Source organism: Nyctereutes procyonoides, unplaced genomic scaffold, assembly GCF_905146905.1.
Source record: "Nyctereutes procyonoides isolate TBG_1078 unplaced genomic scaffold, NYPRO_anot_genome, whole genome shotgun sequence".
NCBI lineage: Eukaryota > Metazoa > Chordata > Mammalia > Carnivora > Canidae > Nyctereutes > Nyctereutes procyonoides.
Window position 1 is genome coordinate 15,817,108 of NW_026575144.1, and position 12,218 is coordinate 15,829,325.

Sequence of the window (12,218 nt, forward strand, 5' to 3'; positions counted from 1 at the left end):
TTTTTTTTTTTATGATAGTCACAGAGAGAGAGAGGCAGAGACATAGGCAGAAGGAGAAGCAGGCTCCATGCACTGGGAGCCCGATGTGGGACTCGATCCCGGGTCTCCAGGATCGTGCCCTGGGCCAAAGGCAGGCGCCAAACCGCTGCGCCACCCCCAGGGATCCCTTAGTCTGGGAACTTAAAAAAAGTTTGGGTATCTCTCAACATGACTAATCTATGACAAGGAATGCAAGCAGTTATTGGGCACTATCAGTGATTCACTTTGAAACCAAAGCTGTACTAGTCCTATTTCCAGTTTTGGAATAATAATTTAAATAATTTTAAAAATATTTGGATACAGCAAAATAACTTATTTAAAAAGCATCTGTAACTACCTATGTTCAAACCAGACTTTCTTGATGTTGTACAATCAAAACTAAACATTAAAATACATGTAATGCTAGAACTTTGTCAAGAACTGCAATTTAAAATTTAGGGGTTTGTGAAAATAGCCTCATTGTCCTAATAAATAAATGTTATGATGAAGTTCAAGTAATAAATCTTTTAGTAAAATTCCGCTTTGGTCTGTTTTATTCACTAAGACTCTTGTATGATAATTAAAGAAATGGTGATTCACTGCTAACCAGTTTGAAAACAATGACACTGAGGCCATGGAGTTTTAACTTCTATACATTCTCGCATATGTCGTCATTGAGCGGCAACTGCCACTACTTATCTTGCGTTATTCTGGTATCTACAATGGAGATAATACACTGCTCTAACTCAGAGGAACATTCTGTGGACAAACTGAAAGACTGTCTCTGGGAGCACAAGGACATTTTAAATGGTGCTTAAGAAACAATTACATCAGGTTTTTTCAAGATTTAAAAGTATTTAGAAAATGTTAGTACTTGTGTCTAATACACTGTGGAGATGGGGAAAGAACTATTATTTATAAATACCCTTTAAAAAAAAAAAAACCAAAAAATTCTCAAGTTCAATCTTCAGATTGAACAGAGCAACCTCTAGTTCTACAAGACAAGCAGCATGTCCCTGCCAGTTTACCATGGCCCTATATCCATGACTGCTTTAAGACTGCTTGGGTTTTATGGTGAATACACACAGCTTTGGTACTTGGCAACCAAAGCTCCTACCTTGGGTGAAGAGTCTCTCGTCTTGAGCAAAATCTGGTAGTTCAGTGGTTTCCAAAGAGAGTCATCTGCCACGGCCACTGAAAACTGCGCGATGCAGGGGATCAGGTGCTTCGTCACTCGCTCCTGGAAGTGCGCATCCCCTCCTAGCCTGTTTTCCAGCTATGAAGAGGGAAATGAAGACTTTGAGCAACCAGTCTCCTTTCTGGGTTTGAAAAAATACCCAATGTGACAGCAACAGGTTCAAAAAACAAGGTGTAATTCTAGTACTCTCTAGAGCAAATTTACCACCTTTTGGAGCTCAGATTCTCCTAACCCTTAGCATCACTCCTTTCCCTCCAGCAGAACAGCTGAGAGGAGTTCTTCCATCGAGCAGCCAAGTCCTAAAACATTCTTGATAAATCTAATTTTAGAAATTTAAAAATTAAAAATCTAACCAAGATACCTTGTATTCTGAAAAATTCAAAGTAAAACTTGGTACACGACACTATGAAGAGAAGTTCTATCCATTCAAAATGAAAAATCAATTTTGAAATAAAAATTTCATTAAAAAATGCCTGGAGAAGAAAACCCAGCAGCTATAATTGTAGTAGAAATAAAATCTACTAAACTTTAATAGGGATGGTGGTTTCCACATCATTTGTCAAAAAAGATAGTTCTATTTGGTTACCTGGTCCACCAGGGGCATCATTAAGGCTTCTGCTCTCTCTTTACTGATAAAATGCTGAGTATCAAATAGGAAAATTTTATACAAACAGTTCAAAATAAACTGTAAGAGCAAGCAGCACTTTTCAGGGTCATTGTCAGAGTCAAAAAACGCTTCATCTGTAGATAGGGGAGAGTAAAAGTGAAAAAAAACCAAGTGATTTTCATAATTTAATCTCCAATGTTTACATTCAAATCACTTTTAACACCACAAACAGAAGGGTATTTCTAAAACAGTACATAAATCAATCAGGATGAAGGCACATGAATGGCTCAGATAAGTGACTCCTTTAAGAGTTAAGATTCTCAGTTAAGATCACTTAGTTTGCCAAGTTCAATTAGTGGCTGTCAAGTCAGCTGTTCATCAGCCATAAGGAATATATCAATCTGAACAATTTACAGTTAGTTTCAATAACTGACAGTAATGCCCATGTATTGTGTTCTCCCAAGTTAGTCAATGGATCATAGCATTTTTCATTACCCTGAAACAAACACTTCAATGCCTGTCAACTATGAAGTAAAAACTTCACCTTCCTTATCATACTTCCTGTACCCTACGTGAGGAACAACAAAGCGAAGTTGTCAACTGAACTGAAGTCAGCTACCAACCTGTTTTGGAGATGTTCACCTGGTTCAAGGTGTCAGCAAAAGGCTTTACCAAGTGGCCAGCAAACAGAGTAAAAAGCCCTTTTAGTTTTTCAGCAATGCAATCCGCCAAATTATAAAACGTCAATAGTCTGTCCTTAGGGGCATCCTCTGTTTTAGCCCAATCAAACAGCTGAAATGATAAAACAGTATTATTCTACATACATTGTAACATTTATATATGAGTACAAAGGAGATGTGGAAGAAACAAGCTTACCTTGAAGAAAAGGGGCCTAAATGTGACTTCAGAAAGTTTTACAACCATGGCTACTAGACAGTCAATGATAAAATTTTCTGTTTTTCCAATTTCTTCCAGATCACCCTGAAAACAAAAGACCTGACTTATTAGCCAGTTTACTAACAACATCTGGCTCTAAATAACTTTTGGAAGTAAAACACGTTATATGGCTAGATTGTTCTCTGGTTCTTAAATAGGTAGGTAACTTTAGAATTTGGGAAAGTAGAAATAAGCTTACTTCAGAATGCTGTGCTCGGAAGTCCAGGGCTTCCAAGAAAAATATGGTTAGCTGAGACTGATGGGAGGTGAGCTCTTCCTTCTTCATGATCCCAATGTGCTCTTGCAAGATGCTCATAAATGGACCCATGTGGTTCTACCAGTAATAAAGAGATGTGCCAATTTTTAATATTCTTATAGTTCGTTAATACAATCATCAAGGAATTAAATAACCATCCTCTGCTAAGTGAAAACTTAAAAAAAAATTCAGTACCATATCTTCCTTCCCCAAAGTCTAAAACCCAGTATGATCTAACCTTCCAGTTCTTCTCAATTTGCTTGTACGTTTTATTGATTGCTGGCAGTAAGACTCGGGGTGAGAGTGTGGTAGCCAGTGTCTTCTTAAGGGATGTGACACGGACATTAGCTTGTGAGGCAGAACCCATTTCACTAGTGATTTTCTCCAAATGAACCACCTACAGGAATATAAAAAGAAAGATCAAAGCCAGTATGGGAACTGACATCATCTGAACACTTACAGAAAGCAATTCAGATGCCAGCTTCACACAGAATTCCTTTTAAAACCATCCTTGAACATCTGAAGATAAAAATGAACAGATGCCTCTTTCCCAAGGGGGAGTCAGGGATGTAGGTAAATGGTAGAAGGCAAAAGGACAAAGAGCATTCAGACTGATTTTTTTCTTTTCTTTCTTTTTTTTAGAGGACAGGAATCCAGAGACCACGAGAAGAGTCAAGTACTTTTTTACTAAAAAAAATCTAGAAAACTCCTCAGATGTAGTGGTCCTTTTCTGTTAAGATGTCTACTGTTAAGCCCTGGCTATAGAATGTGTGAATCAGCTAAATAATTGTCATCATGGCAATTAAGGCTCCTAACCTCATAAATGGCAAATGACCGATAAAATAGAACAGAACAAGGATCATTCTGGGGCATTTTCAGTTAGAAATGCCACTTGCCCAGTGCCTGTCTGCCAACTATCCACCGAACTGCAATACAAGAATTCTACTCAAAAAGTTACCTTAGGATTAAAAATCCCTTCATGTTGAAGCAAACAGGGCACACTAGTTTCTGCAAAAAGTAATAAAAGGCAGCTCTCTACCAGCCCCATGCCAAAAATCTCAAGGAGGGGAGGGGAAGAAGAAAGGCAAAGACATTTTATAAAAATCAAAAAAGAGATGAGCCTTAGAGGAAAGCAATAACCATACTGATGTCAGAATCAAGCAGGTGGGAGGATGGGAGAGAGAAAGGCACATGTTTTTACTAAAAAGCAAGATAGCTTTTCAGAAATAAAAACATTCTTGCCAAACAGAAACTGAAAACTTAACAAATAAAATCATCAGATCTCCAATTCCCCCCCACCCCCATACCACGCTGAGGTCACTGTGCTCACCTGAGACAGGACCCCTTCCAGGTAAGGGCTGATGAAGTGTGGGAGGGTCTCCACAACCTTATGCAGGGCTGCCAGAGCACTGAGCAGATAGACCTCGCCAGAGAGCAGCTCGCTGGTGTTCTTCATTCTTGTCAGCAATGACGGCATCAGGCTAGAATTAAGGAACAAGAGGTATCGAGTAACAATTAAGAAGAGACAGAGAATGGAAAAGTCATGAAAAAAATCCAAACTGTGCCTGCCACATCACTCCACGGTAACAGCCTACAAAATGGTGTCAACACATTTTATGACACTAAGAGCAAGAAATCTCCTGATACCCAGTCGTGCAGTCGTTTTTAAAAATACCAAGGTCTTCAATCTAACACTTGCTACGTGTCAGGCACTGTGCGAAAAATCTCGCATGCATGGCACCCCCCCCAGATTCCCAAGCAGTGGTTATTCTCTTGGTGTCAGAGACGGCAAAGCTCTAACAAAGTAACCTGCCAGGGCTGCACAGCTAATCAATCCCAAAGCCAAGGAGAAAGTCAGGAGCATAAGCTTTTGCCCAAACCGCTGAGCCCCTCTAGAGAGGCTTCACCTATCACTTCCCAGTTACAGCTGGCCAAAGGGGAGTGCAAACAGGGGCACAACAAACATAAAGGGAAATGATAATGTTGTGGGTTTTAGCTTGAAGATCACATCTTTAACAAATCTAATCTTTTGCAACTTCTACTTAGAAGCGAAAAAGTTGTTAAGGTATTATTCTTCAAATTGTACCAGACACCCAACTTGATGGTTCCAGTCCCAGGTCCCAGTCAGCATACCTGGGAAGCTGAGGGATGGCCAGCGCCTCCAGGGTGGAGGCCACCTCTGCCACGCACAGCAGGGCACTTCCCAAGACATTCTTCTCTTCCTTTGTTTCGGGTGCAATTAGTTTCACAGCAGCATTCAGCACCGGGACAAAATGCCCTGGATTTTCTGCACCAAAATTCTTGCATAAAAGCTTCAGGGTATACAATGCTGTCTGTCTGTTTATTGCTTGTTCTTCTACCATCTTTTTATGCTGCACAATGGCCAAAAGGACTGGAACCAATTTCAGGAAACGATAAACCTGAAAAGATCAGCCAAAATTTTCAAATGATTAAAGCTCCAAAAAAAATATACTGGTGCACTTTTCCATTTTCACAGTTTGAGACTGCCTAAATGGAAATCAGACCAAAGGTCCTATGCCACACAATTACACATAAGCAACCGTCTCCCCATCTGTTTACCACCGAGCCAATGTATGTGCTTGTGACCAATTTTGGACATTTATATAAAGTACCCTACCCGTCTGGAGTAAAAGAAGATTAGAATTATGCTGCAGCTAAGACAACATATGGTCCATATTATCAAAAATTTCATTAGGCTGAGATTCCATTCTAAGAACTCTTATCACAATTCCCATTAGAATTAACATCACATTTTAGAAACACACCTCATGGCATTATATTCAGATGATATATTTTCTTAAATTATCCCACTGGACAAACTTAAGGGAGTTAAATGCAGCTCTTTGATAAAGCAAAGAATGGTAAATGGGTCTGACACACAGTCTTCACTTACAATTTTCTTTTTCCAGGACGTATTCTGCTGTAGCTTATTGTTCAAAAGATCCAATGCTTTCCGGCGGACAGATGGCAGTGGGTTACCCAGCAGTCCTTTGATCACAGCAATGAATGTCTCTGTGGGCAGCAAGGCATTGACCTACACAGCAGTTTAACATTGAACAAAAAAATTTTTTAAAAAGGAAGATCCATTCAGATTAAGACAGATTTCTATTCACTGCATAGCTTCTAGGTTCCAGGCATTTTGAGGTCCTTTTTATTTCTTAAAACACTAATCTTTCAGGTAGGCATTACTAATCACGTTCACTTAAAAAAGAAAAAAGCCAAAAAACCTGATGCTGAGTAAGTGAACTGCTTTGTAGCTGGATTTCAAACAGCAATTCAAATGTCAAGGCCAGTGATATTTCTAATATCCCATGTACTCTACCTAAAGAGCTATTTTTCTATTATTCCACTTGAATAAAGTAGAACATAATACAGTATTAGACCACTGACTATTTAATAAAGTATATTTACAGAGGCACATGCGCTTATAACTGGTAGGGAAACAATCATTTTTCAGATGAATTTCTTTCTAGCCATCAAAAGATTCTTTCCAAGAAAAAAACGTGAGCGACATCATATTAAGAAAAGCCTATTGCTAAGTTTATTCTTAAAGTAAAACTTTATATGTCAAATAGTTCCACAATGACATAAACACAGTGGCTGGGGGGAAATGAAAGCGTACCTTATCTAACATGTCGTAAGCTTTACTCAGCAGTGCCCGCCAAAACTTCACAGTTAGCTTGTCTGCATTTTTCTCCACAGACTGTGCTACTGTGTTAATATAGCCAAGAACGGTTTCTAGCAACCTAAAACAAAGGAGATCCACATGAGAGTTTTGTGCACTATTCTTCCAGCTTTTTGATAGAAAGTTGGAAATTATTTTCAAGTCAAAAAAAAAAAAGTAACATACCTCTGTTCAAGGCCTTTTAAAACCTGAGGACCACCACTTTCAACCATCTAATTTTTAAGAAAACGTCATTAGAACAGTATGGAAGCTAGTAATAACATCACTTGAGGTAGGTGCAGTGAAACTCAGCTAAGACAATTCAATTCAAACTTCTTAGGGGCTGTTTCTGACATTACAATTTAATCAGGTTCAGTTCATCCCCACCATATTGTAGCAACTCCATTCCCCTTAGTTTAATTCTTCTAATCATGTTAATGATAACTCTATAGATACTTGTGACATCTGTAAAGCACTACAAAGATTCAGAAAAATACAGCTATCTATACTCATTTACTCACTAATCTCATAAAGCGCTTCCCTTAGCTCCTACCTAATTTTAAGACATGAAACACTATAGATACAGGTGTAGCCCCCTATGTATCTCTCCCTCTTTCCTTCTTCTGGTACCACCAGCCTCACATACTTAAACCTGCCATTAAATGTTGTCAGAGTACACAGCAGTTAGCAACATGCTTTTCTGGAACATTGGAGTTCTGAGGTCTGTCTTTGGGGATTCATGTCAACTTAGTGCTCATTTAACTGCACTCTGTGCTTCCTGCACATAGCCACAGAACACACTGTGGCTGACCTGCTCATCCACCTCTGTTCACTGTGGAGGTTTTGTTTATGTCCATTTCTTCTGTTAGTAAGAATGGTTAAAAAAAAAAAAGTTTTTGTATGTCTCCTTGAACAACCAGGCACGTTTCTGTAGAGCATATACCCAAGAAAGAGAAGGGCTAGATCAGAAGAGATGTGCGTCTCTGATTGGACTGGGGACTGCTTTCTCAAATGGCTATCTGAAGACATTATCCATTTCTATAGACACAAATAACTGTGTCCCCACAGCCTTGCCACTTCTTGGTATTAAGAGCTTTTAAATTTTTGCCAATTTGATGGACATCATAGTGGCATCCCACTTAATCTGCAATTTCCTTGCTAGGGAAGGTTATTTTGTTGTATATTAATTGGCCATTTGTGATTCCTCTTTAGTGAATTCATGTTCTCTGCCAGATATTCTAATAGAAACTGAATTTATCAACTTAATTTATGTCTGTGGCTTTCTTTTCCTTTTGTTTATAGTGGCTTTTTGTTGAACTGAACTTTTAAAGAAATTCTTCACTAACCTCTGGTCAAAATGTTATTTTCTTCTAAGTGTTCCTTTTCACACTGAAATACATTTTTAATCTACCTAAAATTGTCTTTTGTGTAGAGTGTGAGATCAGTTTTCTTTCCCCAAATGGAAAGCAAATCATGCCAGTTCTAGTTATTGGACAGTTCTCTTTCTCCAACTACTCTCTAATGCCACTGCCACATTACCACATTTCTTACATGCACACAGGTGTGTGTCCAGACAGACTTCAGTAACACTGACCCATCTAACTGCTCTTACACCACCACTGTCCTTGGCAAGCTGATATGGAGCACTGTCCACACTAATCCCTATCAAGCAAGCTTGCAAAACTAGTTATTAGTTCTAGGAGTTTGGTGATTATCTTTTCTTACACTTCATTCTTTTGCTCAACAGAAACAGCAACACGACAGGACATCTTTGTTCTAGACTTTATAATGTCTGTCTCATTATGAAGCGTGATATAAACCAGTTTCTGGTATCTTCCTTAGACCAAGGAAGTCCCCATCCATCTTAGATGCTAAGAGGATTTTTTCTTAAATCATAAATAAGTATTGAATTCATCGAATTATTTCTCTATAAATACTTAAATTATCATATGGTTTCCCCGTTGACCTGCTCATGCAGTAGACACAGAACACAGACTTTCTAATGTTCAAACACTCTGATGTTCCCAATTCTTCCTTCTCTTTGTTTTGTTTCTGTATTTCCTTCTTCCTCTCTGTGTGTAAAGGTTAACACACAAACAGGAAAGCATATAAATCACATGTATAGAACTTATTGTATGCAGGTAAAGAGCGAGCCTATAATTATACACTTCAGAATCCTTCCTCTATTTGACCCCCGTTACTACCCTTTTCTTCCTTCCCAAAGGTAAACACTGTCCTTACTTCTAAAACCACATTTGTTTTGCCTGTCTTTAAACTTTATACAACTGGAATTAAGGTATATTCTTTTGTGTCTGCCTGCTTTCTTTTAGCATTATCTTTACAGATTCACTCATGTCCATTTATGATGACACTTTATACACTCCACTGCTGACAGACACCTGGATTGTTTCCAATTCTAGGCTACCACAAATATTACTATTATGTATTCTTATCAATGTGTCTTAACATGTATGCTAAATATATGCTCATATATTTCTGTTGGGTATGCAGGCATACCTCAGAGATACTGAAAGTTCAGTTCTAGACCACCACTGTAAAGTTCACAATAAAGTGAGTCAAATGAATTTTCTAGTTTCCCAATGCATATAGAAGTTATATTTATGCTAACTGTAGTCTATTACATGTGCAAAAGTGTTATATCTAAAAAAAATACATACTTTAAAAATATCTTATTGCTAAAATATGCTAACCATCATCTGAGCTTTCAGCAAGTCATAATCATTTATCACAGATCACCATAACAAAAAGAATGAAAAAGTTTGAAACTGTGAGAACTACCAAAATGTGAGACATGAAGTGATCAATTGCTGTTGGAAAAATGGTGCTGGGAGACTTCTGTGATGCCACAAGCCTACAATTTGTAAAAAAAAAAAACAAAAACAAAAACAAAAAACCACACACACCATCTGAGAAGTACAGTAAAACAAGGTATACCTGTGTACCACTTGAGAATGGAAATAGTCGCAGGATTTATATATATATGTACAACCTAAACAGATCACACTAAACAGTTTATGGTAAATTCTACCATTTTCTTCCTATTACTTTAAAGGCTAGCCTCATGTTTTTATATTCGCCAATCTCTTTTTTACTAATTTAAAAGATAGTTCCCTTCAGAAAAAATAGTTTTATCATAAATACATTTAAAGAACACATCACCTTTCTGATAAAACGGCTGGAAGCCAGGAGCTGAGACATGAAGGACACTGACAAAAACTTCAAATGCCGCAGTTGCTTGTTAGTGTGAGTGTCTATGTTAAAAATCTGTAGCATTTGTTCTTGTGATTCACTTTTAGTTGATACTGCTTTGGGAACAGCTTCTGAAAAAGAACAATAAGACAAGTGACCTCACTCATCTTCAAGTGGAATCTTTAGAAAAGATATAATGAGCATGGTACATGGGATATAATTTTCTGAGAGGAATTGGTGAATCTGTGACAGCCATTTCCTCCCCTTCTGAATTAGTGAAAGATGTGTATTTATTGACAAAATATCCAAGAGCCTCAAGAAGAGAGCATATAAGACAAAAACAAAACAGAAAAAGACCAGGGCAACTGAGACAAGCAAACGAAAGAAAAAGGTATTACAAAAGGTATCTTGAAATGTTGCCTCCAACCCCAATCTGGAAGCCTAAGAGGTATTGATTTGGTGGCCCACAACAGACTGGAGGGTCATCTCTAGCCTTCAATGTTTAAAAGTTCATAGATGTATGTCCTAAAACTTTGCAGAATCTCTTATCCAAATTTATCTAATATAAAGGGGTTTGAGGGTGCAGTAACTGGGAGTTCAGTGGGCCACTTAGAAAACGCTGTGCTGCTGGGATCCCTGGGTGGCGCAGCGGTTTGGCACCTGCCTTTGGCCCAGGGCGCAATCCTGGAGACCCAGGATCGAATCCCACATCGGGCTCCCGGTGCATGGAGCCTACTTCTCCCTCTGCCTATGTCTCTGCGCCTCTCTCTCTCTCTCCCTCTGTGACTATCATAAATAAATAAAAAATCTTAAAAAAAAAAAGAAAACGCTGTGCTGGAGAGTGACTCAAACTGAAGACTTCCTTCATAAATAGGTCACTACATATAGCTTTCCAGGCTGGTCTGCCCTGCCAGACCCAAGCAGACCACAGGATCAGACAAGCTGCTGCCTGGCCAAAACAACTAGCCATTCAGAAAACAGTCCCCATGAAGTCCTTAGTATCTTCCTTCTGATGCTCCCTGCTGCTCTGTTTCAAAGAACAGAGAACTACGAATACATCAAACCCTTTCTCAAACCAGTCTCATTGGTACTGCCATGAATGGAATTTTTTTCAAGACTCACATATACAATAAAATTTTAATATTTAGTCACCAAAGTTGTGTTACCTGTTTTTTTTTTTCTTCCTGTAAGTGTCTTTACAAATATTTTAGTAGGAAGAGACAGCTAGTAAGTTCCTGCTAATTGCTGTCATTTTATTATAATTCACAATGTATACCTGTGAACACTCCACAGCCAACATATCCGCACAAAAACAGAGAAGAATGAAAGCCAATGTGTGAGGAGAGGCAAACAGAAGTCCTACTTTCTATTTTCCATAAGGATTTGGGAAAACACACAATCATACACTTAAATTAAAAATTATTAAGCTACTTACAAAAAACCCTTCTAAAGCTGTACTATGTGCTCCAAGGATAACCTGCATGTTCTTCTGCTTCTCTTGAGCTTTCAGATTAAACAATAACTAACACCTGATTATGCTTACCTTCTTTTTCCTCTGGCAGCTTTATTAAGTACTGGAGAATATTCATCAAGCTTTGTATCTGGTGTTGGACACTGAATTCACAACAGACTGAAATCCAAAATTCAGTGTCTGCCTCTAAAATAGCATCCTGTATAGAGAAGAGATATAGGTAATAAAACCACACCTATCAAATTTATATTAATAACTACAAATTAAAGAAATGTTTTAAAAATATTTCTTAGCATGCAGAGGCATTACATATTGTTCCTTACAGTCATGTGTATCAGTAGATGAATGAGTTACTGAGTGTCTTACCTAAAAAAGCCAATTTATGAGAATTATGTGGGCATAATTCTAGGATCATCTGCATTGCAATTTCTAGCAGAACTAAATGTGCCCCTTAGAGTAAGTCTAGATCTACTCCCAAATCCTATGTCTAAAAAGACATTTTTTGACCTATAAGTTCTGCCCTCATCTTTCCAAATAGGGCTCTTTAAAACAATCACCAGTGTTGGAACAATTTTAATGATACTGACACTCCTCCCTTCCCCCACAAAAAGCCTGCAAAACCATTTTCAAGAAACATATTTAATCACTTTACAGCTGTACTATGTTAGGCTTAAAACAGAACCAGTTAGCATGCACTACAGACTAGTTCCCAGAAAAGTCAGATCACCCACAGAAAGTGATCTGTTGCTACTGAGAATATTCAGAGTGCCACAGGCTCTGAAAGCAATTGTAAAGAACGTCAAAAATATCTTTAAAAACAGTTCTGAGCAAGTACTG

At 38.2% G+C, this 12,218-nt stretch overlaps 1 protein-coding gene across 1 annotated transcript in view; it reads right to left on the reverse strand.

Moving 5' to 3' along the window:
* Positions 1 to 12,218, reverse strand: part of HEATR1 (HEAT repeat containing 1) — a 44,912-nt gene that overhangs the window by 1,762 nt on the left and 30,932 nt on the right. The window contains exons 31-43 of the mRNA XM_055308819.1: positions 11,454 to 11,580; positions 9,881 to 10,041; positions 6,887 to 6,933; positions 6,659 to 6,782; positions 5,930 to 6,070; positions 5,149 to 5,435; positions 4,346 to 4,496; positions 3,254 to 3,412; positions 2,959 to 3,093; positions 2,700 to 2,804; positions 2,447 to 2,615; positions 1,803 to 1,957; positions 1,136 to 1,294 (exon numbers count right to left, since the gene is read on the reverse strand). Of these exons, the coding sequence (XP_055164794.1) occupies positions 1,136 to 1,294; positions 1,803 to 1,957; positions 2,447 to 2,615; positions 2,700 to 2,804; positions 2,959 to 3,093; positions 3,254 to 3,412; positions 4,346 to 4,496; positions 5,149 to 5,435; positions 5,930 to 6,070; positions 6,659 to 6,782; positions 6,887 to 6,933; positions 9,881 to 10,041; positions 11,454 to 11,580 (1,920 nt within the window). The remainder of the gene's footprint in view (positions 1 to 1,135; positions 1,295 to 1,802; positions 1,958 to 2,446; positions 2,616 to 2,699; positions 2,805 to 2,958; positions 3,094 to 3,253; positions 3,413 to 4,345; positions 4,497 to 5,148; positions 5,436 to 5,929; positions 6,071 to 6,658; positions 6,783 to 6,886; positions 6,934 to 9,880; positions 10,042 to 11,453; positions 11,581 to 12,218) is intronic.